Genomic DNA, 25,829 nt, shown 5'->3' with positions numbered 1-25,829 from the left:
CGGGGCGGGGCCGGAAGTGTGCGGAGCGGGGCGGAAGCGCGCGGCGGGGCGGGGCGCGCGGGCCGCATGGCGGCCGCCCAGCAGGCGCGGGCCTGAGCGGCGGCCCCATGGGGAAATACTGCGCCAGCCTGAGCGTCCTCAAGGGGCCCTGGGACCAGGTGTTCGCCGCCTTCTGGCAGCGCTACCCCAACCCCTACAGGTGCGCCCGGGCCCTCCGCGACCCCCCCGCCCCCTTCCGCCAGCCCGGTCCCAATCTGGGATTGGTGACACCGCCCCAGCCTCAGCCCAGCCTTTTCCCCGGGGGTCCCGCGGGCTCCGGCCTTCGGGGATGGGTGTCCCGCACCACCAGTGCCCGGCGAGCGGCCCCTCCCCTGCCTTAATCCTTCAGTTCCTGACGATTCCCAGCCCCGGGGGAGAGTTGGCGAGGAGCAGGGTTTGATGTTTCCTTCCCCGTTTTAGCAAACATGTCCTGACCGAAGACATCGTGCACCGGGAGGTGACGCCGGACCACAAGCTGCTCTCTCGGCGGCTCCTGACCAAGACCAACCGCATGCCGCGCTGGGCAGAGCGCTTCTTCCCAGCCAATGTCGCCCACTCCGTCTACATCCTGGAGGACTCTATCGTGGACCCCAAGAACCGAACCATGACCACATTCACCTGGAACATCAACCACGCTCGTCTCATGGTAGGTGCTGCTGCCGGCCGGGTGTGTGGCGGGTGGAGGGGCCGCAGCCGTGCCCACGGCCGGGCTGTGCCTTGTGCAGGTGGTGGAGGAGCGCTGCGAGTACCGGGTGAACCCCGAGAACAGCAACTGGACCGAGGTCAAGCGGGAAGCCTGGGTATCTTCCAGCCTGTTTGGCGTCTCGCGGGCCATCCAGGTGAGCTCAAGCAGTAAAGCTGCTGCTCGTCCCTGCTCTACCCTTTCCCTCTGTTCCCCCAGTCGTCATGAGTTCTTGAGGCACCCAGAACCATCACTGTGAAAGTCACTGTTGCTTCAAGCTGGGACAAAGCCCCAGGGGCTGTGTGTGACAGGGCTGACACCTTCACTGACTTTTTCCTTGCAGGAGTTTGGTCTGGCCAGGTTCAAAAGCAACGTGACCAAGAGCACTAAGGGATTTGAATACGTGCTAGCAAGAATGCAAGGTGGGCACCAAGGGCAGGCTGGGGCTGACCGGGACGGGGCTCTTGGAGTTAGAGGTCCCACTGGGAAGGCTCCAGTCCACGGGCAGGTTGCGGCTTGAACTATTCTGACCGTGAAATCCTCACCCCTCGCCTTTGCCCCGTGCCTTGGCACAGCCCGCCCTTCCTGAGCGGAGCAGGCCAGCGGTGATTGCAGGGCCGGGCAAGGGCGGAGTGCAGGCAGGAGGGGACGGAACGTGGCAACAGTCACGTGCCTGTGGTTCCCCTTTGCGACGTGCCCTGACGTGCTGGGGTCAGGAGTGCCGGGCTCATCTTCCTCCCTGCGTGGGGAAGTGCCTCAGTGGCAGGGCCGGTCTGGCCGGCACTCCTGTGGGGTTAATAGCTTCCATGTTGTAGGAGAAGCTCCATCCAAAACTCTGGTGGAGACAGCCAAGGAAGCGACTGAGAAAGCCAAGGAAACAGCTCTGGCTGCTACGGAGAAAGCCAAGGACCTGGCAAGCAAGGCAGCCACCAAGAAGAAGCAGTACGTGTGAGGGGCCAGCTGCACCAGGACAGATAGGAGACTCCTTAGATTTTATATTTTTAAAGAAACTGTATAAGTCTGACAATCAGCTGCTGTTTGACCCTTTCTGAGATGTAATTATCATTAAAGAATCTACTCCCACCTCTGATTTGGCTGAGGCTGGGCTGGCTAGAGCAAAGCCCAGTGCTGCTCTCCACTCTGGGGGTCCAGCCCTCTGTAGGGAAGACACAGGCCAGGGTTTTACCAAATGCCTTTACTATAAAAGTGTTGAATCTGTACAAGAGAGCGGGGTGACTGCTGGGAGCATGAAGACAGGTTACTTAATGCGCTTGTTTTCCCTTCCTAGCGCTCCAGGGGGCAGGAGAGCCTTCTGTAGTCGTGTCTGCAGTGGGCAGCACCGCCCCATACCCACGCCAGACAGCCCCTCAGACTGCCCGGGGATGCACAGGGGGAGGCAGGAGAGCGTCCTCAGTGACAGCTGGGCATTCTTCCAGCACCTCTTCCAGTGCCTCGTGGCGCACAGCGGGTGCCACAGTGCAGTGCCAGCCCCATGCACCCAGTGACACAGCCGGTGCCACCCAGCTGTGGGGGGTAAAGCTGGACTCTTGCCCCCACCTTGGGCCCTTACCCTGGCAGCTGCGATGAGGCTGGCCCAGGCCGGGTTTCCAGCAGGAAGGAGGCAGGCAGGCAGTGCAGGGAAGGCAGTGGGCACCGTCAGGAAGCGGGGCTGTGGGGGCTGAAGTAGCTGTGGTCCCTCCCGGTGCCAAAGCTGGGCAGCAGATCCCCGCTGAACACCACACCATCCACCTCTACCTCGGCATCCTCTGGCCACGGGGGGAAGGCCAGGTCAGGCCCTTGGCTGCTTTCCCTCCCTGCCCACTCCCGTTCTTTCTTTCCCTTTTCTTACCTTCCTCGGAGGGCTCTGAGATCTGGGATGAGTCCAGGCTGTCAGCCCGTGCCCGTTCCCCGTCAGTGGGCAAGAGAAGCAATTCCAGCCGCCGCTGTAGGCTCCGCTGCCGGTCCCGCAGCCGGTCCTTGGCCCTTCGTGCCCTCAGTTCCTGCTCCTCCAGCCTCTGTGAGGACGCCGTGAGCCGTGAACGGTGGCTGAGCCAGGCGGCCCTGTTGTCACACAGGACCTCCCGGGCCATGCCGGGGCCACCACCCCCCTCACCTGGATGTGAAGCCGGGCACGGTGCAGGAGGCTCAGCGTGGTGGAACGGGAAGGCCCCGTGCCTACCGGTACTTGCTGCTTCAGCCGCTCCAGGCAGCACCGGAGCTGGGCTCTCCTGCGGCCGGGCAGCGGGGGAACGACACGGGGGTCAGCCATGGAGAGACACGACCTCTACCACCCCCTGTCCCGCCCCTCTCCCCCTATGCCCCCGTACCTGTGCTTCTCCAGAGCGTTGTGCACCGACCTGCGGAAGAGACGCCGGTGATCAGCACCGCCGCCGTCCATCCATCCATCCATCCACCCCCCCCACCCACTGTCCCACCGCTCACCTGACGCTGCCCGCGGCCCGGCGCGACGGCGCAGGGCAGAGCGCGGCGTAGCCGTGCTCGGCCTCGGCCAGGCCGAGCGGGAGCGGGTGCGGGAGCTGGCGGTGCTCCAGGAACTCGGCCGCCTGCAGCAGCACCTGGATGCTGGTGGCCGCGGGCTCCATGGCGGGAGGCGGGAGTGGGGGGGGGGGGGGGGGGGCACCGCCAGCCGCGCGCTCATTGGCTGCGGGGCGCCCCGCGCCGCTGACGTCACCTCGGCGGGCAAACAAATTCAGGCGGGAAAGCGCGTGCTTCAAATTTGAATCGGCGGGAGGGGAGGGCGCGGGCCACGCCCCTCAGCGCATCAGGCCACGCCTCCTGCGCCGGGCCACGCCCCTGGAGGTGTTTAAGCCGTTATCGCTCCAAGGCCACGCCCCCAGAGGCCACGCCCCCGGAAAAGGTGCGCTCGCTCCCGTGTCCGCCCACGTGCGCGCCCGGTGACGCGCGGGGCGCGGATCGCCCGTGTCCGCCCGTGCGAGCCGGCGGGAGCGCGCACGCCCCGCTGCCCCCGGCACCTCCGTCCCCGCCCCAGCGGCTCCACGGGTGTCCCCACAGTGGCCGCGCCCACCAGCCCAGCGCCACGCGGCCCAGACAGACGGGTTTATCGCTTTATTAAAATCCATCGGGTGGAGGCGATAGGGAGGGAAGGGGAGAGGCCGGGCCCCAGCTCCCGAGCACGGCACGGCACGGGAGGCCCCGGGGCACCCGCTGTCATGTGAGGGCTGTTTGCACCTTCTCAGGCCAGGCTCCGGGGGGAGACTCTGCCCCGGGCCCAACAGCAGCCAAAGTTCACCTGCAAAAAAAACCACCACGAAGCACATTTCCAGCCGGGGGGCAGGTGCACGGCAGCAGCAGGCAGCTCACCAAAAGCAGAGCAGGCCACGGTGCACCAGGAGAGGCGGTCCTGCGCCCACCATCACTCCGTATGGGCTGCCACTGCACGTGGGGTCCTGCCCCTGTGCATCGGGGAGAAGCCTAACACCATGTGGGGGGGTCCTGCCGCCATGCCCACCAAGCTCTGAGGAGAGTCACGGGGCCGAGGCACTGCCCGGCAGCCCTGGAGAGGCCCTGGGCACCCCGTTGTGCGACCTCCTGTGACGCAGATCTGGCAGGGGGGCTCTCACTGGCTCCGGGCACAGCGGGATGCGGGTGGGAGGTGTGTGGTGTAGCAGTGGGTGCAGACACGTACGGGTTTGTTCTGGCCATAGCGCGGCAGCACTGCGGTATTCGGTGAGCAGCGGGCACAGAAGATCTGCCGGGAGGCCAGAGAGGGGCTGAGCAGAGCTGGGTCCCTGGGGGAACCCCACATGCCCCATCCCAACCCCGTCCTACCTTCCCACAGCTGCGGCAGTGGTGCCGGCGGCGCAGCAGGGTGAAGGGCGAGCGGCAGGCAGAGCACTGGCTGCACGTGCTGTCTGGCACCCACTCGGGCAGCTGGTGGGCACCTGCTGGGCAAAACACGTCGGTAAAAGCCCCTCAGCCTGGCTCCCCTCATAGCCAGACCCCTTAAAGCAGGATGGGGCAGGATCAGCCCCAGGCTCACACCCTGCCCTGAGCCACGGAACCTGGGCAGCACCTTACCTGCCCTCCCGAGCCTGGCAGCCTCTGCGGGGCTGGAGCACAGTGGGCAGTCAGCCACATGAGGAGCATCTGTCACACAGGAGTCACCATCTTTCTCTTCTGTGGGGACAAGGGTCATGGTCCAGCCGAGCTGGAGCTGGGCGGGCACCACAGCCACATCTTTCCCAAGCCTAGGGCTGTTGCCTTGTCTCACCAGGGATGGGCAACGGGGAGGGCAGAGAGGAGCAGTCCCACATGTGCCTGGGGATTACTCACTGCTGTCACTCTGCTCCTCTGAGGGCTCCGCCTGCGAGCACACAATCTTGAAGACCGTTTTCAAGATGCTTCGCATGTCACTGGCAAAGTTGGTCTGGAGCTGATCAGCCACCCCTGCACCAGGAGGATGTAGGGGTCAGGGTGCTGGGGGGGATCAGGGTGCTGGGGGGTTGGCTTGGGGGTCACTCACCCGAGATGCAGACAAAGAGGGTGTGCAGCATGTCCTTGGTGCTGCTGTAGCGGGAGCGCAGCTCCGAGCAGCGGGCACCTGGGGTGGCATCAACCCCCATCCCTGGGCCGCTCCCAAGGGGCTGGGGGCTGCGCAGGGGGGAGGTGACCATTACAGGGATGGTATGAGTTATCCCTGTCCCAGTGGACAGGGATTTTCTATCCTGGCCCTGTTCCCTGCCCACGGCACAACCCGGCTGCCAATTGGTGCCCAGGTCATCCACTGCACTGGGGGGTCCCAGTGGCATCCTGCAGGTGGGTGGTGGTCGGGTGGCATTAGGAACCTCCAGAAGACTGAAGGGAGCAGGGGGGTCCACACTGGGCACAGCTGCCCCCCAAGCTGGGGAGTCATCTGGACTGCAGGGATCCTCCTGTTCGGCTGTGCACAGGCTCCTCTCCAGCAGGCAGAGCTCCTCTGCTGACAGCACCCGCAACAGGTCCCTGCGGTGAGGGATCGACATCAGCCCCATGTCACAGTCCCACTGCTGCCCACAGCCCCATCCATGGCGCCCCACCCCACACCTGATCTTCTTCAGGAGGTTGTAGAAGGGGCTGAAGACCCTGGACATCTCCTCAGGGCTCCGCTCCAGGCTGAGGGGACCCTCGGGGTAGATGAGGAGACCACTGTGAGGGGACAGAGCCCAACTCATGTTGGGGGTTGCCTGGGACCCCAGCTCCCCATGGGGAGGAGGGGCTGGTACAGGGCAGGGAACATACCCCCTTCTCCAGGGGCTGCACCCACCTGATAATGGCCAGGCGAGGGATGGTGAACATCAGCAGTGGTTCATAGCCATCAATCATCTCCTGGGTCAGGTAGCCCAGGTGCAGGGCTCTGGGGACACACAGACACCCTTACAGTGGATCTGAGCCTAAGGATGCTGCCAATCCTTGACACAACAGTGTCCCTCACTCACCTCTCCACTGTCTCACAGAAGAGCACGATGATCTCCTGCTGCCTGTAGATCTCATCAGGAGACTTCACTGCCACCAGCGAGGACACGTAGCTGGAGAGACGGAGAGATTGTGAGGCCCCTACAGTCCCGGCACAGCCCACCGTGACCCCTAACCCTGCCCCTCACCTCAGCTCAAACTCTGCAAATAGCCGGTCGAATTGGATGAGCACAGTGCGGACAGGCTCTGGGTAGGAGTTGGGTTGGCTCAGGCTTTGCTCCCGCAGCACTGTCCGGACCAGCTCCAGGCTGCACAGCAGATTCCTGGCCTGGGGCCGCAGCTGTGCCCCATCTGACTCCTCCATCTCCAGGAAGGTCCCAGCCAGGAGACACTGCCGGGATAGGGACTGTCAGCAGCCAGCACCCAAGGCAATGCCTAACCCCAGGGTCAGCTCAGAGTGGGGTGTCCATCGCCCCGGGCTCACCTCGGCAGCAAACAGCATGTGGTTCCCCAAATTGTCCACCAAGAGCTCCTCGGGGAACTTGACCAGGTAGTCACGGCTGTGCCGCTGCGTGGGGATGCACTCCTCCATGATCCGCTCCAGGACGGCCAGCAGGTGAGCCTGGGGAAGGCAGGGGTGTCACCCGCGGCTTCCCGGGTGGAGTCGGAGTCACACCGGGATCCGGGCAGGAGCGCCTCGCACCTGGCTGAGGTGGAGCTGGTTGAGGAGCACCAGGTACTGCTGCGGGTCCAGTTCGGCACCCAGCCCGTTGATCTCGGCCACCACCCGTGTCACCCTCTCGTCGGCAAAGAAGAACTGGGAGAGCAGGCGTGGGTCGGAGCGCTGCGGGAAGAGCAGAGGGGTGATGGCAGGAGCAACCTGCATCTCCATGCGCTGCTTCAGCGGGATCTCAAATCTCCCGTTCCCACAGTCGTGGAGGGATCGTACCCCACGGATCCCCACGCACCTATTCGGGCAGGTACCTGGGACCTCCCACGGCAGCTCTGACTCCTCCCGGGGAGCGCCACCCTCCCCACCCACCCGTGCCTCAGTTTCCCTGGGGGCAGAGCAGGATGAACAAGCTCAGCCGCATCCCGGCAGCTTTGGCACCGATCCGTGCGCGGCTGTAAACACCGGGAAAGAGCCTCCGGAGTCCCCCCGCTTCCTCCTCCCGCCCCCCCACCACGAGGGACCCCCGCCGCCCCCTCTGCGGCCGGGATCACCGGAGCCCCCGGATCGCCCCGACGGGGATTGTCCGCGGGCTCCGCCGATCCCGGGCGCAGGGAGGGCGGCCCCGGTGCGAACCCCCCGGTCTCACCTTGGGTCGGCGGAGCCATCGGCGGAGGGCAGCGGGCAGCATGGCGCGTCCCGCAGCTCTGCCGCCGCCCGGCTCCCCGCGCCCGCCGCTCGCCGACGGGGCGGGTCGGCACCGGGCACCGCCCGCGGGGCGGATCGGAGCGGCGTCCGCCCAGTCCCGGCACCGGGACGACCCGTCCGCTCCTCGACGGACCGGTTTTCTGTGATGGGGAGGGTGAGGGTGCGTCTGCCGTGGGGCGGGATGGGTTTCACCGCTGGCTCTCCTTCCCGGTCTAGGTTCCTGTCTCAAATTCCCGACTGCATCCCGAGCTACCCTCCCCCGTTCCTCTTTCCCCGCAGCCCAACCTTCCGGGGACAGGGACACCCCAGCGCTTCCCACAGGCTCATGAGCATTCCCGGAGTGGTGGGGAACACCAGGAGAAGCAGCCGCGGGCGTCTTTACTGTGCGGGGCATGGGTGCGGAGCGGGGTAGTGCAGTGGGAAGGGGGTAAAGTGGCCTCTCGGTGGGACAAAGAGAAACCAAGAAGAGGTCCCGGGGAGGTACTCGGGGGGCTGGGCACAGCAAAGCGCCCCGGCTGTGCCAAGGGACGTGTTTGCTCCAGACGTGGCACTGCTGGCCACAGGATGTGGGTGCCGATAATTCAGGTGGCTGAAAGCCTAATGAGGTGGATTCATGGGTAAAAAATCCGTGGCTTGTTGAACAAACACGGCGGCGGTACATCCCCGGCTTCAGAAAGTCCCTGAGTCACGGCAGTGCCCAGGCTGTGCCAGACGGGTGCAGGTGTGGCCCCGGCCCCGGTGTTGGGGCTCCCTGTGTATCCCACAGACTCCGTTATCAGCCGTGCCCTGGTTCCCATGGATGGGGATCCCTGGGCACACAGTGAGACTGGAGCCCTGCTTGTCCCACAGGTCCCTGCAGATCTGGGCACTACAATGAAAGGACATGAAGCTATTAGAATGTCCAAAGGGGGCTGCAAAGTGTCTAGAGGGGAAGTCCCATGAAAAGCTGCTGAAGTCCCTTGGTCTGTTCAGTCTGGAGAAGAGGAGAGTGAGGAGAGAGCTCTTTATGGGCTGCAGCTTCCCCAGGAAGAGCAGTCAAGGGCAGCTCCAATCTCTGCTCTCTGTGGTAGTAACAGGACCCGAGGGAATGGCTGGAGCTGTGTCAGGGGAAGTTTAGGCTGGATATTAGGAAAAGTTTCTTTGCCCAGAGGGTGGCCGGGCGTTGAACAAGTTCCCCAGGGAAGAGGTCATGGCCCCAAGCCTGACAGAGCTCCAGGAGCATTTGGATAATGCTGTCAGGCACCGGGTGAGATTCTTGGGGTTGTCCTGTACAGGACCAGGAATCACAGAATAGTCTAGCTGCCTTACTGATCATCTCGTTCTATCCCTCTGCCATGCACAAGGACACCTTCCACTGGACCAGGTCACTCCAAAACCCATCCACCACGGCCTTGAATGCCTCCAGGGATGGGGCACAGCTTCTCTGGGCAAACCTGTGCCAGGGTCTCACCACCCTCACAGGGAAGACATTTTTTTCCTAATATCTAATCTAATCCAGCTCTCTTTGAGTTTGAACCCAAGCAGTTGCACACTGACGATCCAGCCAGGGGTGCGATCGCGATGCGCCCCCGATCGCGATTGAGGCACCGGCGCCTTCAGGACCCGCGGGAGCCTCGGGGTGCGGGGGCGGATTCGAACTCGCGGCGCTGCCGCCACTCCCCCTGTCCGCCAGAGGGCGCCGCGTTGCCCTCTCACAAGATGGCGGCGGCGGCTTCACCTCCCCGAGCGTTTCCCCCCTCCCTCCCTCCCTCCTTCCCGCGGGCAGGGGCCGGACGGGCCGCGCCGCCATATTGGCTGTTGTCCTGGCTGCGGCGGGCTCGCCATGACTCGCCGGCGGAACAAGGCGGCAACGGCGGCAACGGCGGCGGCGGCAGGCGGCTCCGGGCCTCGCCGTGACAGGGTGGCGGGTCCCGACGCCGGGCCCCCCCCCGCCGCCACCACCACCGGAACCGCCCGCCCCCGCCTGAGGTGGCGGCGGCGGCGGGCAGCGGCGGGGAGTCGGGCAGAGGCAGCGCGCAGGTACCGGGGGAGCGCTGCGGCGGGCACGGGGTTGGCTCCGAGGGAGGTGCAGCCTGGGCGGGGATGGGGCCCTGCCCCTTGCACCCCATCCCCCCCGGGCCCTGCCCCGTCCCCGCCCCGACCCCCGACTCGGAGCATCCCTGCGGATGGGGCTCGGAGCGTTCCCACAGCGCCCCGCGGGAGAGCCCAGCCCTGCCACAGCCCTGCCACAGCCCTGCCGCTGAGCGATGGCAGGTGGCTCCGGCATCCTCATTCAGCGCGCTTCTCGCCGCTGGACACACCTGGCAGCCGCCACCTGCTCCGGGTTGTGGGCAGGGAGGCGGGGGTGGGCGCCGGGTGTGGATGTGCTGGGTGGATTGGGGACGGCCGCGGTGTCACCAGCCGCGGTGTCGCCCGCCGCGGTGGCTGTGTCAGCTGGGACACGGGGTGGCCCGGTTGCTCCCCCCTCGCCGTGGGTGGGCAGAGGGGCTGTGCTCCCACTCTGTTCTCCTTGGCCTCTGACCTTTGCTTCACCTTGAGCCTGCAGACGCCATCTGTTTGGCAGCAGCAGTTCAATGCACGGCTCATTGTGGCAGGGCCCCGCTGCGCCGGCAGACAATGGGGGCCCCCTCACCCGCGCCACGCCGGGCTCGTCACGGCTGTCAGGGCTCCAACGAGCCCGAAGGATGCAGCCCAGCTCCTGCAGGGAAGCCCCAACCTGGCTGTGCCTGTGCGGGGAGAGCACGAAGAAGCACGGGGGGCTGCACCGCACCCTGGCGCATCGGCACCGCTGGCTGTGCAGAACAAAGAGGCGGGAGAGAGGGTTTGGGGCTCTTGGGGGACACAGTGGGGGCATCTTTGATGGGCGAGGAGGGAGAGCTGAGGCTGCCAGACGCACCCTTCATATCCCTGTGTGGGGTTTTTGTGAGTCTTGATTTGCCGTGCAAGTACTCTCAGTCTCTCTGTACCAGAGGTGATGGTGGGAGTTGCTGATGGCTTCCCAGCCTTGCTTGGTGGCAAGGCTGGCTCTTTGGCATGCTCTGATTTTCCCAGAAGTCCAGACACTCCCAAGCTGGCACATGGCAGGTTGGCAGCAGCTGATCAGCCTGAGGCTGCTCTGCTCCAGTGGGAGAAGGTCCAATGCCACATGTAGCCTACAAGAATTTCCTTGGTTCGGTGTCAGCGTCCTGAGGTCTCCTTCACTGCCTCGTCTGCCCCACATCTGCACCGGATCACACCTGGGTGACTCACAGTCTGTGTGTCCTTCCTCAGGTGCTGCCCACCGCCAACCAGTCCGTGCAGACGTGCTGCCTGCTCTGTCACCGGGAGCGCAAGGACTGGGGAGGGCCGTCCCACAATGGGCTGGTTTCCCCGGGTGAGAGGCTGCCACCAGACTTCGTGCCAACGCTCGTGCAGAACCTCCTGGGAGAAATGCCCCTGTGGATCTGCCAGAGCTGCCGGAAGAGCGTGGAGGAGGAAGAACGACGGGCAGTGCAGGAGCAGGCCCTGGCGGTACGCGGTTGCGGAGCTGGGGTTTGAAAGCCGGGGCTGTAGCTGTAGGAATGTGGCACTGACCACCCTGTGGCACTGACTGCATGTGTGGGTCCCATCCTAACTCCAAGCTGAGCGTCCCAGACATCCCAGCCTTCACTTCCCTGCCCAGGGCTGCCTCTGGCTCAGCAGGGACAGGCCCTGTTGGGGCAATGTGCGGTGCTGTGGAGGCTCATCCAGCAGCCTGCTGTGGCTTGGAGCTGCCGGGCTGGCAAGGCTGACAGTGCCGCTGCTTTCCTGCCAGCCCTGCTCTGCTGTGCGTTGTGCCGCATCCCCCGGCCCCAGGGCTGCTCCCTTCATGACGCAGAGAGAGGCAGCCGCTGCCAGGGCAAGTGCCTGCCTGTGTGTGGGGCTCGGGTAGAGGAGCTGCCTGCTGCCTGGCTTTATTTAACCCTGCCCTGGTGTGAGTGGGACCAGCACAGGCATGTGGCCCTTGGCATGGCCCAGCCTCTGTAAGCCAGGCTGTGTTGGTCTAGGATGGAGGGGGTGTTTGTCACTCCCAAGACAGTGACAGAAGTGGTTCACATGAGTTGAGCCCCTGATGCAGTGGAGGGAGTATTGGTGCTGACACCCTGGAGCCAAGGGTGTCCCCTCAGCCACTTCATTCTGTGCTTCCTTTGATAGGTCTCGTTATCCCACACATCCTGCAAGTCGCAGTCTTGTGGGGGTGGCTCACACTCCTCTTCCTCCTCCTCCTCGTCTTCTTCCTCCTCGTGCCACGGGAGCTCAGGGGACTGGGACCCCAGCTCGTTTTTGTCTGCTCACAAGCTCTCGGGCCTCTGGAACTCGCAGCACACCAACGGGACTGTGCAGGGCAGCCCCCTTGGGGCCCCCCCCAGCTGCACTAGGTGAGTTGAAGCCAGCTATGGGGTTGAGCAGAGCTTTCTGCCCAGTTCTTGGTTTAGGTGGTTTCTTTGTAGGCAAGGGTGGGCAGGCTGGGCATCTGAATCTCAGTTCCAGCAGCATATTGGGCCCCTGAAAAAGGCAGGTGGTGCTGGGATTCAGCCCCAGCTCCGCTTTCCTTCCAGGCGACAAGTACCCCAGCCTTGCTCTGTATCCGGAGTGCGCCAGCCAGGTGTCGGCCATGGTGCCGGGGCTGAAGGCCTGTCCCTACAGCCACACGGCCTCTGCCACCTCCAGCAACGCCGCACCGGGCTCGCCTCTGCCTACCTCACTCGACTTCTGCAAGACGCTGCCGAAGCAGTTCAAAAGCTTGTGCCGGAGGGCCACTCCGCCAGGTAGGTGCCCAGGGACAGCACTGGCCACGACCTCCCAGCCTGCTGCTCCAGGGCCTTTCCCCTTGCCCTGCTGTCCGTGGGGCAGGGCTGGATCCTGTGGGGGAGGCACGCTGACCCCAAGGCCCTGTGTGAGCAGGGGTGGCTTCTCTCCCAAGCACTCTGATGTCTGGGAGGAGGAACTGCTTGTACAAAGGTGGCGGGTGGCTCTGAGCACGGCCTTGGTCCGTGCAGCACGGCCAGTGTCTGACTGTCTTCTCCCACCTCTCTGCAGGTGAGGCCTTCCACTCCTCAGAGCATCATCAGCACTCCGACCTCACTGCTCCTCCCAACAGTCCCACCGGCCTCCCCTCCCAGCCGCCGGCGCTGATCCCCTCCAAGCAGACACCTCCCCATGCGGGGCCCTTCAGCTCCCCCCCGCACATCCCGCTGGGCACCTCCTCGCAGGCCGCGCTCTTCCCTGCTCCCAGCGCGCAGGCGGCGGCCCCCAAGCCGGTGTCCGAGTCCCCTCCGGCCGGCGCGGCCTCGCACAGCCCAGGGCCGTGCAAGAGCCCTCACCTGCCCCCTGCCAACGTGCCGCTGCTGAAGATGCCGCCGCCGCTGTCGGGCTGTGCTCATCCCTGCAACGGGCACTGCAGCACTTCGCTCATCCCTCCTCCTGCCTCCCACCCGCTGCCCAGCACAAACAGGTGAGTAGAGGAGCCCTGCCTGCTTCCAGCCTCTCCTTGCGGAGCTGCGTGCCTTTTCTCCCGTCCCTGCCTATGGGTGCACTTTTCTCTGTGGAGGGACTGACTGCCCTGGCATGGTGGTGCAGGAAGCTGCTGTCTTTGTGGGCTAGTTCCACTGCTACAGACTGAAGGTCGAGCTTTTTCTCTCCCAACACGTGTTCCTCCTGCGCTTGTCCTTTGGTTCTGTGGTGCAGAAGAGGCTGTGCTTCCACTCCAGCTAAAAGACCCAAAGGAACACCCTGATCAAGCTGCTGTTGGCAGGCAGGACCTATGTCAGTCAGACCTGTCAGGCAGCTGTGGCACTGAGCAAACGTCCTCGAGAAGATGAAGCCCATGGACTTGTTCTGCTCACCTGTTCCTCTGGTCCTCTCTGGGCTGCCCGTGCCCATGCACGTTGGTTCCTCTCTGCTAATTAGCTCTCTCCTGTAGAGAGCCAGTTGGGTCTTGAGCTGAATCTTGAGGAATGATGCTGTGGGCTGTGCCCTGGCCTCCCTGTCTCTGAGCTGGGTAGCCTGTGAGCTGGGCCTGCCTCACGTGGGGATGTCTGGCAGCTGCACAGTCCCAGTGTTCCTCACCTGTGCTACCTGCCACCCCCAGTGAGTACCCTGCCCTGGCTGGCTGGGGCTCTGCTGCACCAGCCTCCTGCTAGCCAGAGGCCCTGAGGGCTGGGAGCGACAGATTGCTGCTGCTGTGGGCTCCTCGGGGATCTTCCTCAGAAGAGGAGAACACAGGGGAGAGGGTTTGTCCTGGAAATCCTTTTGCTTGGGCAAAAGCTTCCCCAGGAGGGCTGTTCTTACATGCATAGCATGGGGCAATTTTTTTGAGATCCCCCTGGCACCTGCTCACCTCTCACCCTTCTCCCCTTCTCCTCAGGGACCCGTCTTGCAAAGGGCACAAATTCCCAAATGGTACCAGCTGCCACCCGCCGCAGCCCTGCGAGGCAGACGAGGGACTTGGGGAGGATGAGGACAGCAGCTCAGAGCGCAGCTCCTGCACCTCCTCCTCCACCAACCAGAAAGACGGGAAGTTCTGCGACTGCTGCTACTGTGAGTTCTTCGGCCACAATGCGGTGAGTGAGGGGCTGGTCTGCAACCGCCCCTGGTGCTTGCTCTGTGCAGGGAGGCATCACTCGGTCCCTGTAACCAAAGTGTGAGGTGGGCAGGCCTGGCCATGGCTATTTCCTGCAGGCACACACATCCCCCACTTCTTTTCTACCCTGCTTCATCAGCCTGCTGGTCCCTTGCTCCTGACTCGCAGCTGCCTGCCCAGCCCCGGGGCTCGGAGCAGCCGGCCAAGCCCTGTGGCTTTACGGTGGAAGAGCTCACTAGGGCTGTGCTGACTTGTCTTACTGAAGGGAAGGGAGTGGCTGGAAGGTCATGGGGGGCTGTTGGGGAAGCCGGGGCTCCCTGCCCCTCACGCTGGCTGGTGCCTGGCTGACAGCGCTCGCCTTCCACAGCCCCCGGCCGCTCCCACGAGCCGCAACTACGCTGAGATCCGAGAGAAGCTGCGTTCTCGCCTCACCAAGAGAAAAGAGGAGCTGCCGCAGAAACTAGGGCACAACAGCAGCTCAGGGGAGCCCGCTGTGGACCACCGCAATGTGGACGAGCTGCTGGACTACATCAACAGCACAGAGCCCAAGCCCCTGAACAGCGCCAAGGCAGCCAAGCGAGCACGGCACAAGCAGAAGAAGAAGGTGAGGCTGGGCTGGGGCTGGGGCTGCAGGAGGAGGGCTGAGCAGGGCTGTGCTGCTGGCAGGGTTTTTCCTTCTCTCTCTTGCATCCGTTTGGGTTCTTGAATGCTGTCACTCTTGCCCAAGGTGGCAGCAGTTCCTGGCCCCATGTAGAGATCCCCCTGCCTCTGTTCCTGTGGAGGGTGGCCCAGCCTTCCTGGGTGCTTTGGGCTGCACTACCCAGTCTGCTCCATGCCACATTCTGACACCGTGCATCTCTGGCAGGGAGAGGTGGTGCCATGATGGCTCTTTCTGGTGCCTGGTGCCCAGAGCAGTGTCAGGTGTGCTGTGTCCAGCTGTTGTGGTGCCCATGGGGTACATGTGACAGTTGAGGGGCTGTGGAAGATGTGGCATGGCTGTGCTGAGCAGCTGCCCTTGGATTTGCTGTCAGGCAAAGCTGGAGTGAAGCTCCATGTCCTGCACGCGTGCTTCTGTGGCCCAGCCCAAATGATCCTCATGGCACTTGTGTTGCAGGAGAAGGAGAAAGCCCAGCTGGAGGCAGAGGCCCAGAAGCGGGCAGAGCGTGCCCCTGCAGCCAGCCAGGCCAGGGAGCCAGCCGAGGAGAAGCTGCTGGAGTGGCCAGAGCTGGAGCTGGAGCGGGTGAACAGCTTCCTCAGCAGCCGGCTGCAGGAGATCAAGAACACAATCAAGGACTCCATCCGGGCCAGTTTCAGCGTCTACGACCTCAACCTGGATGTCAATGACTTCCCCAAGAAGGCAGCTGTCCTGGAGCAGAAGAACCTGCTCTCCAACCTCAACGGGTCTTCCGACCTGCAGGACATAGACCTGGCGCTGGCCCCGCTCAGCCTGGGCCCTGCCAAGGGCCACGCGCTGCTGCGGGGTGAACTGAGCCCCCGATGGGGCGAGGGGCCCGGGGAGCCCCCGCCAGCCCCACCGGCCGAGAACGGCGTGGTGAAACGCCTCAGCGCCGTGCCCAGCCTGTCCCGCATGATCTGGGTGCAGTCCAAGGCTGCGGACTCTGCTGCGGATGGCAACGGGCTGAGCCCGGAGCCCAAGGAGGGGCCGCAGTCCAAGGGGCCGGAGCCGCCGGAGTCGCTGCCCGCGGGGAGCCGGCAGCGGAAGAACAAGCGGCAGAACGGGCAGGCAAAGAAAGGGGAGGGCAGCGCGCCCAGCGGCCAGGCCCGGCTGGAGAGCCCTGGTGTGAAGGGGCAGGTGCTGGGAACCAAGCACCCTTCCAAGGCCAGTCCCACGGAGCCACCGCGGGCGAGCGGCTGCGCCGAGCCCGGGGAGAGCGGCAAGGGGCAGCCTTGGGGCTGCAGCAGCGCTGCCAGGGTGGAGAAGGAGAGAACCAGCGAGTGGAAAGGCCGGAGGGGAGAGGGCAAAGCGGAGCTGCCAGAGCTGGCGCCACAGCAGCCACCTGCCCTGGCCACCCGCCTTGCCCTGGGAGGCTCCCCCCAGCCCAAGGGCAAGAGCAGGAAGAGCAGAAACAAGGTGGAGAAATCCAATACCTCAATCGGTGAGTGCTGGGAGCACTGCTCTGCACCACCATCCTCGGGGTGGCCCCTTGCCCAGCTGGCATCCTCTCCCTGCCCTGCAGCTCTGACCCTCTGCTCTGCTTTCCCAGATGATGTGTTCCTGCCCAAGGACCTGGACGGGGCAGAGATGGATGAGACTGACAGAGAAGTGGAGTATTTCAAAAGGTGAGAGCAGATCCCTGCCGGGCTGAGTTCTGCCAGCAGGGCTGGAGGCATGAAGGGGCTGGGGGCTGGCTGGGGGTGGGGGTCCAGATGGGCTGGGGGCTGACTGGGGCTGTTCTCTCCCTGTCAGGTTCTGCCTGGACTCGGCCAAGCAGACGCGGCAGAAGGTGGCCGTGAACTGGACCAACTTCACCCTGAAGAAAACCACTTCCAGCGCAGCCCAGTGAGGTGTGGAGGGGCCACCCCCGCCCACCCACGGCCGCTCGCCTCTCCTCACTGTGCCCCCCGCCTCACCTTGGTGGTGTCCCCTCCTTCGCGGGGGGCCCCGGTGCTCTCCTGCCCCGCGGGGACCCCCGGGGCTCCCTCCATCCTCCTGCCCCTCCCCGCGGGGTGATCCCGGCCGTCCCGTCCTCCTCTCCGCGGGCACTCGACTCCCCGTGCCGCGGGGAAGGACCGTGCTGGACCCAATAAAGAACTTTTTAATTTTTTATTTTATTTAAACCCCGGTGTCTGCTGCTTTCTGCCGCGCCGGGGAAGTGTGTGTGTGTGGGGGGGGGGGTGTGGCAGGAGAAAGCGACGGGGGTGGGGGAGGAAAAAAAAAATGTAGAACGCATTCTGCGCAAGTTTGGCCGTCGCGGGGACCCTTCGTGCCGAGGCGCAGCTCCCGCCCAGTGGCGCGCGCTGTGCGTTGCTAGGCGATGGCGCCGTGCGGGTGATGCAATTTCCGGGATCTCTTCCGGGAAGGAGCCATGGAGGCAGTGGCGGAGCGGAAGGTGGGAGCAGGCCCGGCCTCCCGTACCTCCCGCTCTGCGCTCCCGGTGCCGCCCCGGGCTCCCCTCACCGCGTGTCTCCCCACAGAGGCAGCGCGAGGAGCCGGCGGACACGTCCGACCTGTCCGGAGAGGATGATGACGACTACGTGCCCTACGTGCCCGTCAAGCAGCGCAAACAGCAGATGGTAATGGGATAACGGGGCTACCCGGGGAGGGCTCCGAGCGGTCCTCCCGCCGCCAGGCCGCTCACTCCGCCTTCATCTGCGTCCTTCCAGCTGCAGAAGCTGCTGCAGATGCGGCGGAAGGTGGTGTCGGAGGAGGAGCAGCGGGATAGCGGGAGCGAGCAGCGCGGGGACGAGGATGACATCCCGCTGGGGCCCCAGTCCAACATCAGTCTGCTGGACCAGCACCAGCACCTCAAAGAGAAGGCGGAAGGTAAGGGAGGAGCTGGTGGCGGGACTGGGTGGCTTTCAGGGGACAGCAAAGCCCCTCATTGTTTCTTGGATCTCCCCCAGCTCGGAAGGAGTCAGCCAAGGAGAAGCAGCTGAAGGAGGAAGAGAAGATCCTGGAGAGCGTGGCAGAGGGCCGAGGTGAGTGCGAGCTCTGTGTTTCAGATCTGTCTCCAGAGCTCCCAGGACAGCGGGAGAGCTGTTCCCTGCCTTGGGAATGTTCATACTCAGGGGAGGACTGGAGGTGACAATGGGTCCCTTCAGTTGGCACCACCTGATTTAGCTGAGACATGACTGTGACAGGGCTCAGGGCACAGCAGCACTTGGTGTTCCTGTGCCAGAGAGACTGTCAGTGCTGCTGCTTCTCCGTTTCTGTCTCCAGACGTGATCTTCCAAACTGTTTGCCCAAGCAGCTCTCAGTGGGGTTGATGTGGATGTGGAGAGTTTGCTCTGACTGATCATCTTTGTTCCTGCAGCCCTGATGTCAGTGAAGGAGATGGCCAAGGGCATCACCTATGATGACCCCATCAAAACCAGGTAAGTTTCACAGCACAGCTCAGAAGGTGTCCTTCTGAAAGCATCACTTCATCATGGCTGAAGAGAACTAAAAGCCTCAGAGTCTTGCAAGAGCAGTGTGGCTCTGCAGCCTATTGCCTGAGTGACTGGCTTTGTGTCATCATCTGTAAAATCAAACACTGTTGAGTCACATTGGGTGTTGTTTTGTATGCAGTAAGGTTTGATAAAGGACATTTGTGTTAAACTAGAAGGCCTGAGGGTTGATCTTCAGGTCACTAAACCAGAGAAGGAGTCTGGAGGAGCCTTTGGAGCCAGTGCCGCTCGAGGCAGCATAGTCACAGTCGTGACTGATCAAAGATTGGACTCAATGGTCTCAGAGGTCTTTTCCAGCTTGCGTGATTCTGAGGCAGTGTCAGGGAGATGATTGAGATGTGTCCAAATGTTTTTAGTGTGTTCCATCCACTATTTTCAGCTGTTTCAGCTGTTTTTCTCTGAGATTTTGGGGAGGGGTTTAATGCATGGAACTGGCTCAGATCTGCTCCTACGCTCACTCCATGGAGCCGCTTGGGGTTACCTGTTTTATCTGGAGGGATATTGGAGCCTACCAGGGAGTTCCCCTGAATTCCTCCATGGGAGCTGCTGGTTCTGGCGTCCTGGCCTTGTTCTGCACCATAACCTGTTTCTGTTGCTTTCGCAGCTGGAGAGCCCCTCGCTACATCCTGGGCATGTCGGAGGCACGGCACGACCGCGTACGCAAGAAGTACCACATCCTGGTGGAGGGGGAGGGCATCCCACCCCCCATCAAGAGCTTCAAGGAGATGAAGTTTCCAGCAGGTAGGCCAGGAAAGGAGTCTGGAAAGGGATCTCGGCTTTTTCCTGGCTGTTGGCCTGAGGGGTGTTTGTCACTGGCGGAAGAGCTTCTGCTGGGACCTTAGTGGGAAAGGAGAGGAAATAGTTCAGGTCATGAACACAGCATTCTCCCTTGTTCTCTGACAGCTATCCTGAGAGGCCTGAAGAAAAAAGGAATCCAGCAGCCAACACCTATACAGATCCAAGGCATCCCCACAATGTGAGTGCTCTATCCCACAGCCCACTCAGGGCTGCAGACCAGGCACTCTTCCCCAGTGACAGATGCACCCTGTCACCTTGCTCAGCCCTGGAGATGTGAGCTGCTCCATGATGTTCCTCCTCTCCATTGGTCCCATTTCTCTGGCAGCCTCTCGGGAAGGGATATGATTGGCATTGCATTCACTGGCTCTGGGAAGACCTTAGTGTTCACGCTGCCGGTGATCATGTTCTGCCTGGAGCAGGAGAAGCGGCTGCCATTCTCTAAGCGAGAGGGGCCCTACGGACTCATCATCTGTCCCTCGGTGAGTGCAGGGAGGAGGCTGTGATTGACTTGTGGTAGCAATCCTAAATTCTGCCTGCACAGAGGTGTAGGAATGAGCTGGTTTTGTCTCCATAGCGGGAGCTAGCCCGGCAGACCCACGGCATCCTGGAGTACTACTGTCGCCTGCTGCAGGAGGATGGCCTGCCCCCGCTGCGCTGCGCCCTCTGCATTGGGGGCATGTCTGTCAAGGAGCAGATGGAGACCATCAAACAGTAAGATCTTCTGAGAGAGTCCATGGGGCTGGAGCTGCTCTGTTTTCTGGCAGGGGGCTAAGGAGTGGCACCCTGGCTTCAGGACAGCATGGGGTGAAGGTGGTGTCCTGCATGGGGCAGGAATGCCAAGAGCCTGACTGCAGCCTCCTCTCATCCCACAGCGGGGTACACATGATGGTGGCAACCCCCGGGCGCCTGATGGACCTGCTGCAGAAGAAGATGGTGAGCCTGGACATCTGCCGGTACCTGGCCTTAGATGAGGCTGACAGGATGATCGATATGGGCTTTGAGGGGGACATCCGTACCATCTTCTCCTACTTCAAGGTACTGAACTGCCACGACAGGAGCACCCTGATGCTCAGTCCTTCATATGCCAGGTTGGGTGACTGCTAAAGGCTTCTTCCCTGTGCAGGGTCAGCGGCAAACCCTCCTCTTCAGTGCCACGATGCCCAAGAAGATCCAGAACTTTGCCAAGAGCGCCCTGGTGAAGCCCATCACCATTAACGTTGGGCGAGCGGGTGCTGCCAGCCTGGATGTTGTGCAGGTGAGGTGTTTGGGTGCTCCCTCGTGCCCGTGTGGGAAGCCAGAAACGCTCATGAGGGCGCTTAATTCCTTCCTCTGCCAGGTAGCTGGGGTTCATGGCCCTCCTTCCCAGCTGGCTAAGGGCTACCAAGCAGTGGCAGTTCCTCTGCTGCCTGACCCGTGTCTCTGCTTGTTCCTAGGAGGTGGAATATGTGAAAGAGGAGGCCAAGATGGTGTACCTGCTGGAGTGCCTGCAGAAGACTCCTCCACCTGTGAGTGTGCTGGGCACAATGTGGCCATGCTGGGGCGTGGGGGGAGTTGGCATGGAGGACCTCCTGTGTGTTGTGGGCGTGTGACTGAGTCATGCTTCACATATGAGCAGATCCTGGGACCAGCAGTGCTGTATGCTCTCCTCAACAAGAGGGGATGGACTTCCCCAGGGGGCTGTGCTGGTGCCAGCAGTGCCAGCCTGCAGAAAGGGCTCTGATATGATGCCTGTGCTGCCACAGGTGCTGATCTTCGCAGAGAAGAAGGCAGATGTCGATGCAATCCACGAGTACCTGCTGCTCAAGGGTGTGGAAGCTGTGGCCATCCATGGAGGAAAAGGTCAGAGAGGCCTGGGCTCCTGGTGTGACTCCTCTCCTGCCAGGAGTGTGTGGCCAAGGGAGGTGCCAGCCTGAAACAGTTGTTGATGGTGTGAGGAAGGGCTGTGGAAGTGTCAGGAGTGAGCTCCACGTTGTACATAGCAGGCATGAACACAGTGCAGGTCCCTATGGCAGGTAGAGGCCCCCTCGGCTCCCTCGCTGGGAGAGAGGCTGCCTGAGGAAGCGGTGCTTGACTCTGAGGCCATAGTGTTTGCTGCAGTAGGTGGAGCTGACAGCTCTGCCCTCACTGCTCTTCGCTGCTGGGCCTTTGCAGATCAGGAAGAACGGACAAAAGCCATTGAGGCCTTCCGGGATGGGAAGAAGGATGTCCTGGTTGCCACTGACGTCGCTTCCAAGGGCCTGGACTTCCCAGCCATTCAGCACGTCATCAACTACGACATGCCAGAGGAGATTGAGAACTATGGTAGGCACTGGGCCTTGTGGGAGGAGTCAAGAGACCAGCAGGGCTCTGTACCTGTCTCGGCAGTGTCTTGGGGCAGGGATGGTCCGTCACACCGTGCTCACCTGGGCTTGATCCCGTCCCTGTTTCCACAGTTCACCGCATCGGGCGTACAGGCCGTTCAGGCAACACCGGCATTGCCACCACCTTCATCAACAAGGCCTGTGGTGAGGAACGGCACGGGGCTGGGGGCTGGAGGAGGCGGCTGGGCAGTGGCAGGGGGCTGTTCTGAGCAAGCAGGGTGGCTTTGCCTGACCTGTGTCTCTGCCCCCAGACGAGTCGGTGCTGATGGACCTGAAGGCTCTGCTCCTGGAGGCGAAGCAGAAGGTGCCGCCCGTGCTCCAGGTGCTGCATTGTGGGGACGAGACCATGCTGGAAATCGGAGGTGAGAGACCCCAGGCTGACACAGGGACCCCCATGGGGCTGCTGCGAAACCTAGGCTCCAGACTGGACCCTCCAGCTCCCAGTGCCACAGCACTGAGGAGACACTGGTGTAACCCCTTTGCTCTGGGGTGGGGGCTGCTGTCCTGGCATGGCACTGTGCTGTCCTGGCCTTGACCCCATCCCTCCCATTGCAGGTGAGCGGGGCTGTGCCTTCTGTGGTGGCCTGGGCCATCGCATCACTGACTGCCCCAAGCTGGAGGCGATGCAGACCAAGCAAGTCAGCAACATCGGCCGCAAGGACTACCTGGCCCACAGCTCTATGGACTTCTAGCCTGGAGAGCCTGCTGCCCCTGGCTGGGCCCGAGTTCCCTTTCAGCCCAGAGGCCTGTCTTGCACTGCTGTGGACCCTTTTCCAGAATTTTTGTCACTGGGACTGTTGTCAGCTCAGCCTGATGAAGCTCCTGTCCCGGAAGGAAATGTATGGAGCTGTGCTGCAACAGCCCCTTACATCAGCGGTGTGTTGGGCAAGCAGGTAGTGGTGCCTCAGGGCAAGAGAAAGCCCCAGGTGGGGTGACTGGTCTGGCCAGCTGCCTGCTGCCCCTGCCAGCCCCCTGCAGTGGTGAGGTCAGGGTCTTGTGTTGCTCCTCACAAATCCACCCAGTTTCCCTCGGTTTCCTCACCTGGATTTGCACATTCTCAGTGGGTGGCTGTTTCCGTCTCCCCAGACGTGCTGTGAGGATGCAGCCAGGGTGGGGTGGAGCGTACCATGCTCATGTCAGGCGCTCCCCGAGGTGCTTCCTGTGCTCTGCCCCCGCGTTATGCCCCACTGCCCTGCTGTGAGGGGGAGGGCGGGCACATGGACACCTCATATGGCCCAGCCTCTGCCCCCCATCCCACACCCCAAAAAGGGGAAGTCTCTGTGAGAAGGAAGTCTGCCCCATGCCTTTCCTTCGACGGCAGCAGTCACATTTTCTCTGCTGCGGGTAGCCCGAGTCCCTGATCCTTGTACTGGCTGCCAGGGTGAGCTGGGCCCATGGAGAGACCAGTGAAGGATGGGATCCTCTATGTGCAGCACACCAAATTTGGAAAGGTAAAGGGTGGATTTGGGGTTGGTAGAGGGTTTGCCTTGATTTGTCATGATGCCGGGCCTGGGGCTGGGCCCTCAGCAGCCTGGGACAGGGCGACTGGGGCCAGACCCATTGGAGCTGCTCTTGGGGGAGCCCTGGGCTCAGCAGCCCCGTAAGTGGGGCTTTCCCTTGTGGCTGAGGGGGCTCATCTGTGTGGGCACCCACTCTGGCTCGCCCATGTGTTGGGTCCTTTTTTTGCTTGGTCACCGCGTGAGTCGCAATGGAAGAATAAACATGCGTTAATGTGGCGCAGCTCCAGTGTGTGTGTGTGTGTGTGTGTGAGCCGGGCCGTGGGGCAGCACGTGGGATGTGTCCCTGTGCCCTCCATCGGCCTGGCTGTGGGGTCCAGCACCATCCAGCGACACCCTCGTGGCTTGGGCTGCTCCTCTGTGCGCTTGGAGCGGGCACTGAGTGCCGCAGCCCTTGGGGCAGGCTGTGGGTGACATGATGAGAGCAGCTGGGGTCAGGCCAGCTCCAGGGAGCTGTCGGGTGTTGGTGAAGGAGGTCCTGCTGGCACACTGGTCACACCAAGGCAGGGTGACCGTGTCCTGTAGGGGTCTCAGTGGGTATGTGGGGCTGCAATCACATTCTGACCTTCTTGCCAAGCAAGAACCAAGCCCTGAAAGCACAGCCCTGTGTGTGAGGAGCTGGTGCCCTGCTGTGGAGGAGGCAGGTGGGCTGGGGGTGGTGGGTATTTTGGGTGCTTGGCTGCGTCTGGTTCCTGCAGGGTGGAGGCTCTGCTGCACTTTTGAGGTACACGGTGGCACGCGCCCCCGCTATCCCATGACAGACTGGGAAGGTGCTGGTGCTGCAGAGGCTCCCCTGGGAGGAAGCGGATGCTCAGCAGATGTGAGGCTGTCAGCAGGAGCCTCAGCAGCTCAAAATGGCTTTAATTTGCATCAGGGTCTGTCCTGAGAACAGTTTGAGAGCTCAGCTGCAGGTCGGCAGGCCAGCACTTGCAGCAGGGAACAAAGAGCAGGACCTGGTGCTCAGGGAGCCAGGAGTGAGTGTGACTCACCCAGTGAGCCAAGCCAAGCCTGCTCTGGGCAAGGCCCCCCTCAGCCCAGCTTTGGGCCTGCCCTGCCCCACAGTTCAGGGCTCTGTGCTGGTCCCTCTTCTCCGTGCCCTCCAACAGCATCTGGCAGGTGCAGGCTGGAACTCCCCTATGCCCCTCGTGCCCTGCACGGCTCTTCCTGAGCCCTATGTGGAGGGCAGTGCTGCCAGATGCAGTGGCCAGCTCTTCACTGACCTGTTTTCTCCCTGCCTTTGCCCTTTCCGTGCATTAGAGGTCCTGGAGGAAGATGCGAGCCCAGCTGTTTGCTGCCAGCCCGTCCGGCGTGGCCCGCATGGAGAAGTTTGATGTGCGGGATGATGGCACGATCCCAGAGAAGACATCCCTGCAGCGGTGTGCCCGCAGGGTGATCCGCCTCTCTGACTGCGTCTCCGTGGGCCCGGCGGGCACAGAGAGCTGCCCCAAAGCCACCGCCGCCTTCTACCTCACCACCACGGAGAAGAGCTATGTGCTGGCAGCCGAGCAGCGCGATGAATGGATCACCCAGCTCTGCCAGCTGGCCTTCCAGGTATACCAAGGGGTCTGGCAGAGCCAAGAGCCCTGTTTGGGTGAGCTGGGAAGCTCCAGGGCAGGCCGGGGATTTGTGCTCCCCATCCCAGGTCATACTCACATCCCTTTGTTTCAGGGTGCAAAGGAGACAGTGCCAAGTAGTGCCAGGACCCAGTCCAGCCCTGCTGTCCCTATGGAGGAGAACTCCCTCTACTCATCCTGGCAGGACCGTATGTGCAGGGGTGGTAAATAGGGCTGGGGTGGGCTGCAGCTTAGTGCTGCAGTGCTGACCACTGACTTGTTTGGCTCCCTCAGTGACTGAATTCTTGGTGCTGGTGGTCCAGACAGATGCAGCCACCCGCTGTGGGCTGCATGGGCACTATCTGCTCTCGGCCCTTCCCCAGAGCCTGACGCTGAAGGACCCCCAGTCCCGCCAGCCCCTGCTCACCTGGCCTTACGCCTTCCTCCGCAAGTTTGGCCAGGATCAGGTGAGTCCCCCACTCTCTTCTTGGGGCTGTTGCCTGCCTAGGGTGGGTAGCAGCCCCTCACCCTTCCCCTCTGACCCTGCAGGCCGTCTTCTCCTTCGAGGCTGGCCGCCGCAGTGACTCCGGAGAGGGCACCTTTACCTTCAGCACCCCACGGGCCCCTGAGCTCTGCCGGGCTGTGGCTGCTGCCATTGCCTGCCAGCAGCAGGGCAAGGACACCCCGGACCCCAGACTCTTCTGTGTCTCAGATCCCCAGCTCTTTGCACAGGGCTTTGAGCCCCAGCCCTGGGGACCTGGGAACGATGATTCCCAGCCCAGTCCAGCCCTGGGGGGGACACAGCCTGCCTCCCACCCCCCTGCCAACCTCCTCTGCTTCACCCCACCAGAGCCAGAGGCCTCATGCCCCATCATCTATGCCTCCATCGCCCGGGGCCAGCAGCCCCTCTTTGTGCCAGGGCAGCCAGACTCTGCCGAGCCCTGGGCCGTGGGGAAGCCGCTCCCTGAGCATCTCTACGAGAACATCTTCACTGCAGAACCACATCCAGCTAGGGCCCAGGAAGAGGAGGAGGAAGGGCAGTGGGAGCTGAGGTGCCGACAGGCTCCCGAGGGCCACAGCACTGAGGGGGGGCCCCTCTATGACAACCGGGCCGCCATGGCACAGAACCCCAGGGCCGCGGGCTGGGGACGCGGAGGGCAGGAGGCGCTTTCAGGGCGCTCCGGGCACAAGCCTCACAGCACCCTTCGGGCCAAGCTGGTGCGGCTGCTGAGCCGGGAGAGCCCCGGAGCGCGGGACTGGGCTTGATGCGGCCGGTGCCGGTCGGTGCCGTTCGGTCAATAAAGTCCCTGCCCGGACTCGGCTCCGCCGCTGCTGAGGGG

General features: G+C 62.9%; 6 protein-coding genes across 6 annotated transcripts; 4 read left to right on the top strand and 2 right to left on the bottom strand.

Moving 5' to 3' along the window:
- The first annotated feature begins 29 nt into the window (after window positions 1-29).
- On the top strand, window positions 30-1,811 carry PRELID1 (PRELI domain containing 1). The gene is made up of 5 exons (XM_040077981.1): window positions 30-199; window positions 460-685; window positions 765-878; window positions 1,065-1,143; window positions 1,537-1,811. Exons 1-5 carry the CDS (start codon window positions 108-110, stop codon window positions 1,671-1,673), a joined length of 648 nt encoding a protein of 215 aa, XP_039933915.1. The 5' UTR covers window positions 30-107; the 3' UTR covers window positions 1,674-1,811.
- A 90-nt stretch (window positions 1,812-1,901) lies between these two features.
- On the bottom strand, window positions 1,902-3,324 carry MXD3 (MAX dimerization protein 3). The gene is made up of 5 exons (XM_040077983.1): window positions 3,164-3,324; window positions 3,049-3,078; window positions 2,835-2,949; window positions 2,571-2,736; window positions 1,902-2,487 (listed from the first exon to the last, which is right to left on the bottom strand). The coding sequence occupies exons 1-5, from the start codon at window positions 3,322-3,324 to the stop codon at window positions 2,378-2,380; spliced, it is 582 nt and encodes a 193-aa protein (XP_039933917.1). The 3' UTR covers window positions 1,902-2,377.
- Window positions 3,325-4,319: 995 nt separating this feature from the next.
- Window positions 4,320-7,531, bottom strand: LOC120759355 (lateral signaling target protein 2 homolog). Its single transcript, XM_040078536.1, has 12 exons — window positions 7,474-7,531; window positions 6,858-6,998; window positions 6,639-6,776; window positions 6,343-6,545; window positions 6,178-6,267; window positions 6,006-6,095; window positions 5,786-5,887; window positions 5,226-5,704; window positions 5,036-5,149; window positions 4,781-4,879; window positions 4,532-4,644; window positions 4,320-4,451 (listed from the first exon to the last, which is right to left on the bottom strand). Exons 1-12 carry the CDS (start codon window positions 7,513-7,515, stop codon window positions 4,320-4,322), a joined length of 1,743 nt encoding a protein of 580 aa, XP_039934470.1. The 5' UTR covers window positions 7,516-7,531.
- Window positions 7,532-9,476: 1,945 nt separating this feature from the next.
- FAM193B (family with sequence similarity 193 member B) lies at window positions 9,477-16,901 on the top strand. The gene is made up of 10 exons (XM_040078640.1): window positions 9,477-9,551; window positions 10,803-11,042; window positions 11,706-11,929; window positions 12,110-12,319; window positions 12,591-13,005; window positions 13,918-14,113; window positions 14,501-14,737; window positions 15,248-16,250; window positions 16,359-16,434; window positions 16,562-16,901. Exons 2-10 carry the CDS (start codon window positions 10,888-10,890, stop codon window positions 16,656-16,658), a joined length of 2,613 nt encoding a protein of 870 aa, XP_039934574.1. The 5' UTR covers window positions 9,477-9,551; window positions 10,803-10,887; the 3' UTR covers window positions 16,659-16,901.
- Window positions 16,902-17,133: 232 nt separating this feature from the next.
- On the top strand, window positions 17,134-23,159 carry DDX41 (DEAD-box helicase 41). Its single transcript, XM_040078490.2, has 17 exons — window positions 17,134-17,204; window positions 17,290-17,388; window positions 17,479-17,638; window positions 17,719-17,793; window positions 18,129-18,189; window positions 18,866-19,002; window positions 19,165-19,237; window positions 19,385-19,538; window positions 19,634-19,770; window positions 19,932-20,094; window positions 20,183-20,314; window positions 20,493-20,564; window positions 20,802-20,898; window positions 21,211-21,360; window positions 21,492-21,563; window positions 21,671-21,781; window positions 21,975-23,159. Exons 1-17 carry the CDS (start codon window positions 17,181-17,183, stop codon window positions 22,109-22,111), a joined length of 1,854 nt encoding a protein of 617 aa, XP_039934424.1. The 5' UTR covers window positions 17,134-17,180; the 3' UTR covers window positions 22,112-23,159.
- Window positions 23,160-23,257: 98 nt separating this feature from the next.
- On the top strand, window positions 23,258-25,755 carry DOK3 (docking protein 3). The gene is made up of 4 exons (XM_040078491.1): window positions 23,258-24,487; window positions 24,605-24,698; window positions 24,784-24,956; window positions 25,039-25,755. Exons 1-4 carry the CDS (start codon window positions 24,209-24,211, stop codon window positions 25,753-25,755), a joined length of 1,263 nt encoding a protein of 420 aa, XP_039934425.1. The 5' UTR covers window positions 23,258-24,208.
- The last annotated feature ends 74 nt before the right edge of the window (window positions 25,756-25,829 follow it).

This window comes from Hirundo rustica, chromosome 14 (genome assembly GCF_015227805.2).
Source record: "Hirundo rustica isolate bHirRus1 chromosome 14, bHirRus1.pri.v3, whole genome shotgun sequence".
NCBI classification, from domain to species: domain Eukaryota; kingdom Metazoa; phylum Chordata; class Aves; order Passeriformes; family Hirundinidae; genus Hirundo; species Hirundo rustica.
Note: the sequence above shows the minus strand (reverse complement) of the source record. Positions and strands in the feature narration are given on the sequence as shown.

What these genes read in the sequence shown, in the direction of transcription:
- DOK3 (XM_040078491.1), top strand. Translation starts at nt 24,209, where the DNA reads ATGCGAGCCCAGCTGTTTGCTGCCAGCCCGTCCGGCGTGGCCCGCATG. An exon ending in TCTGCCAGCTGGCCTTCCAG is followed by an intron (nt 24,488 to 24,604) that starts GTATACCAAGGG and finishes CCTTTGTTTCAG; the next exon opens with GGTGCAAAGGAGACAGTGCC. An exon ending in CTACTCATCCTGGCAGGACC is followed by an intron (nt 24,699 to 24,783) that starts GTATGTGCAGGG and finishes TGGCTCCCTCAG; the next exon opens with TGACTGAATTCTTGGTGCTG.
- FAM193B (XM_040078640.1), top strand. Translation starts at nt 10,888, where the DNA reads ATGGGCTGGTTTCCCCGGGTGAGAGGCTGCCACCAGACTTCGTGCCAA. An exon ending in CCGGAGGGCCACTCCGCCAG is followed by an intron (nt 12,320 to 12,590) that starts GTAGGTGCCCAG and finishes ACCTCTCTGCAG; the next exon opens with GTGAGGCCTTCCACTCCTCA. An exon ending in GGCACAAGCAGAAGAAGAAG is followed by an intron (nt 14,738 to 15,247) that starts GTGAGGCTGGGC and finishes CTTGTGTTGCAG; the next exon opens with GAGAAGGAGAAAGCCCAGCT.
- MXD3 (XM_040077983.1), bottom strand. Translation starts at nt 3,324, where the DNA reads ATGGAGCCCGCGGCCACCAGCATCCAGGTGCTGCTGCAGGCGGCCGAG. An exon ending in CGGGCCGCGGGCAGCGTCAG is followed by an intron (nt 3,079 to 3,163) that starts GTGAGCGGTGGG and finishes TCTCTTCCGCAG; the next exon opens with GTCGGTGCACAACGCTCTGG. An exon ending in AACGCTCTGGAGAAGCACAG is followed by an intron (nt 2,950 to 3,048) that starts GTACGGGGGCAT and finishes GCCCGGCCGCAG; the next exon opens with GAGAGCCCAGCTCCGGTGCT.
- LOC120759355 (XM_040078536.1), bottom strand. Translation starts at nt 7,515, where the DNA reads ATGCTGCCCGCTGCCCTCCGCCGATGGCTCCGCCGACCCAAG. An exon ending in CCTCTTTGTCTGCATCTCGG is followed by an intron (nt 5,150 to 5,225) that starts GTGAGTGACCCC and finishes CTCCTGGTGCAG; the next exon opens with GGGTGGCTGATCAGCTCCAG. An exon ending in AGAGGAGCAGAGTGACAGCA is followed by an intron (nt 4,880 to 5,035) that starts GTGAGTAATCCC and finishes TTGTCCCCACAG; the next exon opens with AAGAGAAAGATGGTGACTCC.
- DDX41 (XM_040078490.2), top strand. Translation starts at nt 17,181, where the DNA reads ATGGAGGCAGTGGCGGAGCGGAAG. An exon ending in TGCAGAAGACTCCTCCACCT is followed by an intron (nt 20,565 to 20,801) that starts GTGAGTGTGCTG and finishes GTGCTGCCACAG; the next exon opens with GTGCTGATCTTCGCAGAGAA. An exon ending in AGAGGAGATTGAGAACTATG is followed by an intron (nt 21,361 to 21,491) that starts GTAGGCACTGGG and finishes CTGTTTCCACAG; the next exon opens with TTCACCGCATCGGGCGTACA.
- PRELID1 (XM_040077981.1), top strand. Translation starts at nt 108, where the DNA reads ATGGGGAAATACTGCGCCAGCCTGAGCGTCCTCAAGGGGCCCTGGGAC. An exon ending in GCGTCTCGCGGGCCATCCAG is followed by an intron (nt 879 to 1,064) that starts GTGAGCTCAAGC and finishes TTTTCCTTGCAG; the next exon opens with GAGTTTGGTCTGGCCAGGTT. An exon ending in CGTGCTAGCAAGAATGCAAG is followed by an intron (nt 1,144 to 1,536) that starts GTGGGCACCAAG and finishes TCCATGTTGTAG; the next exon opens with GAGAAGCTCCATCCAAAACT.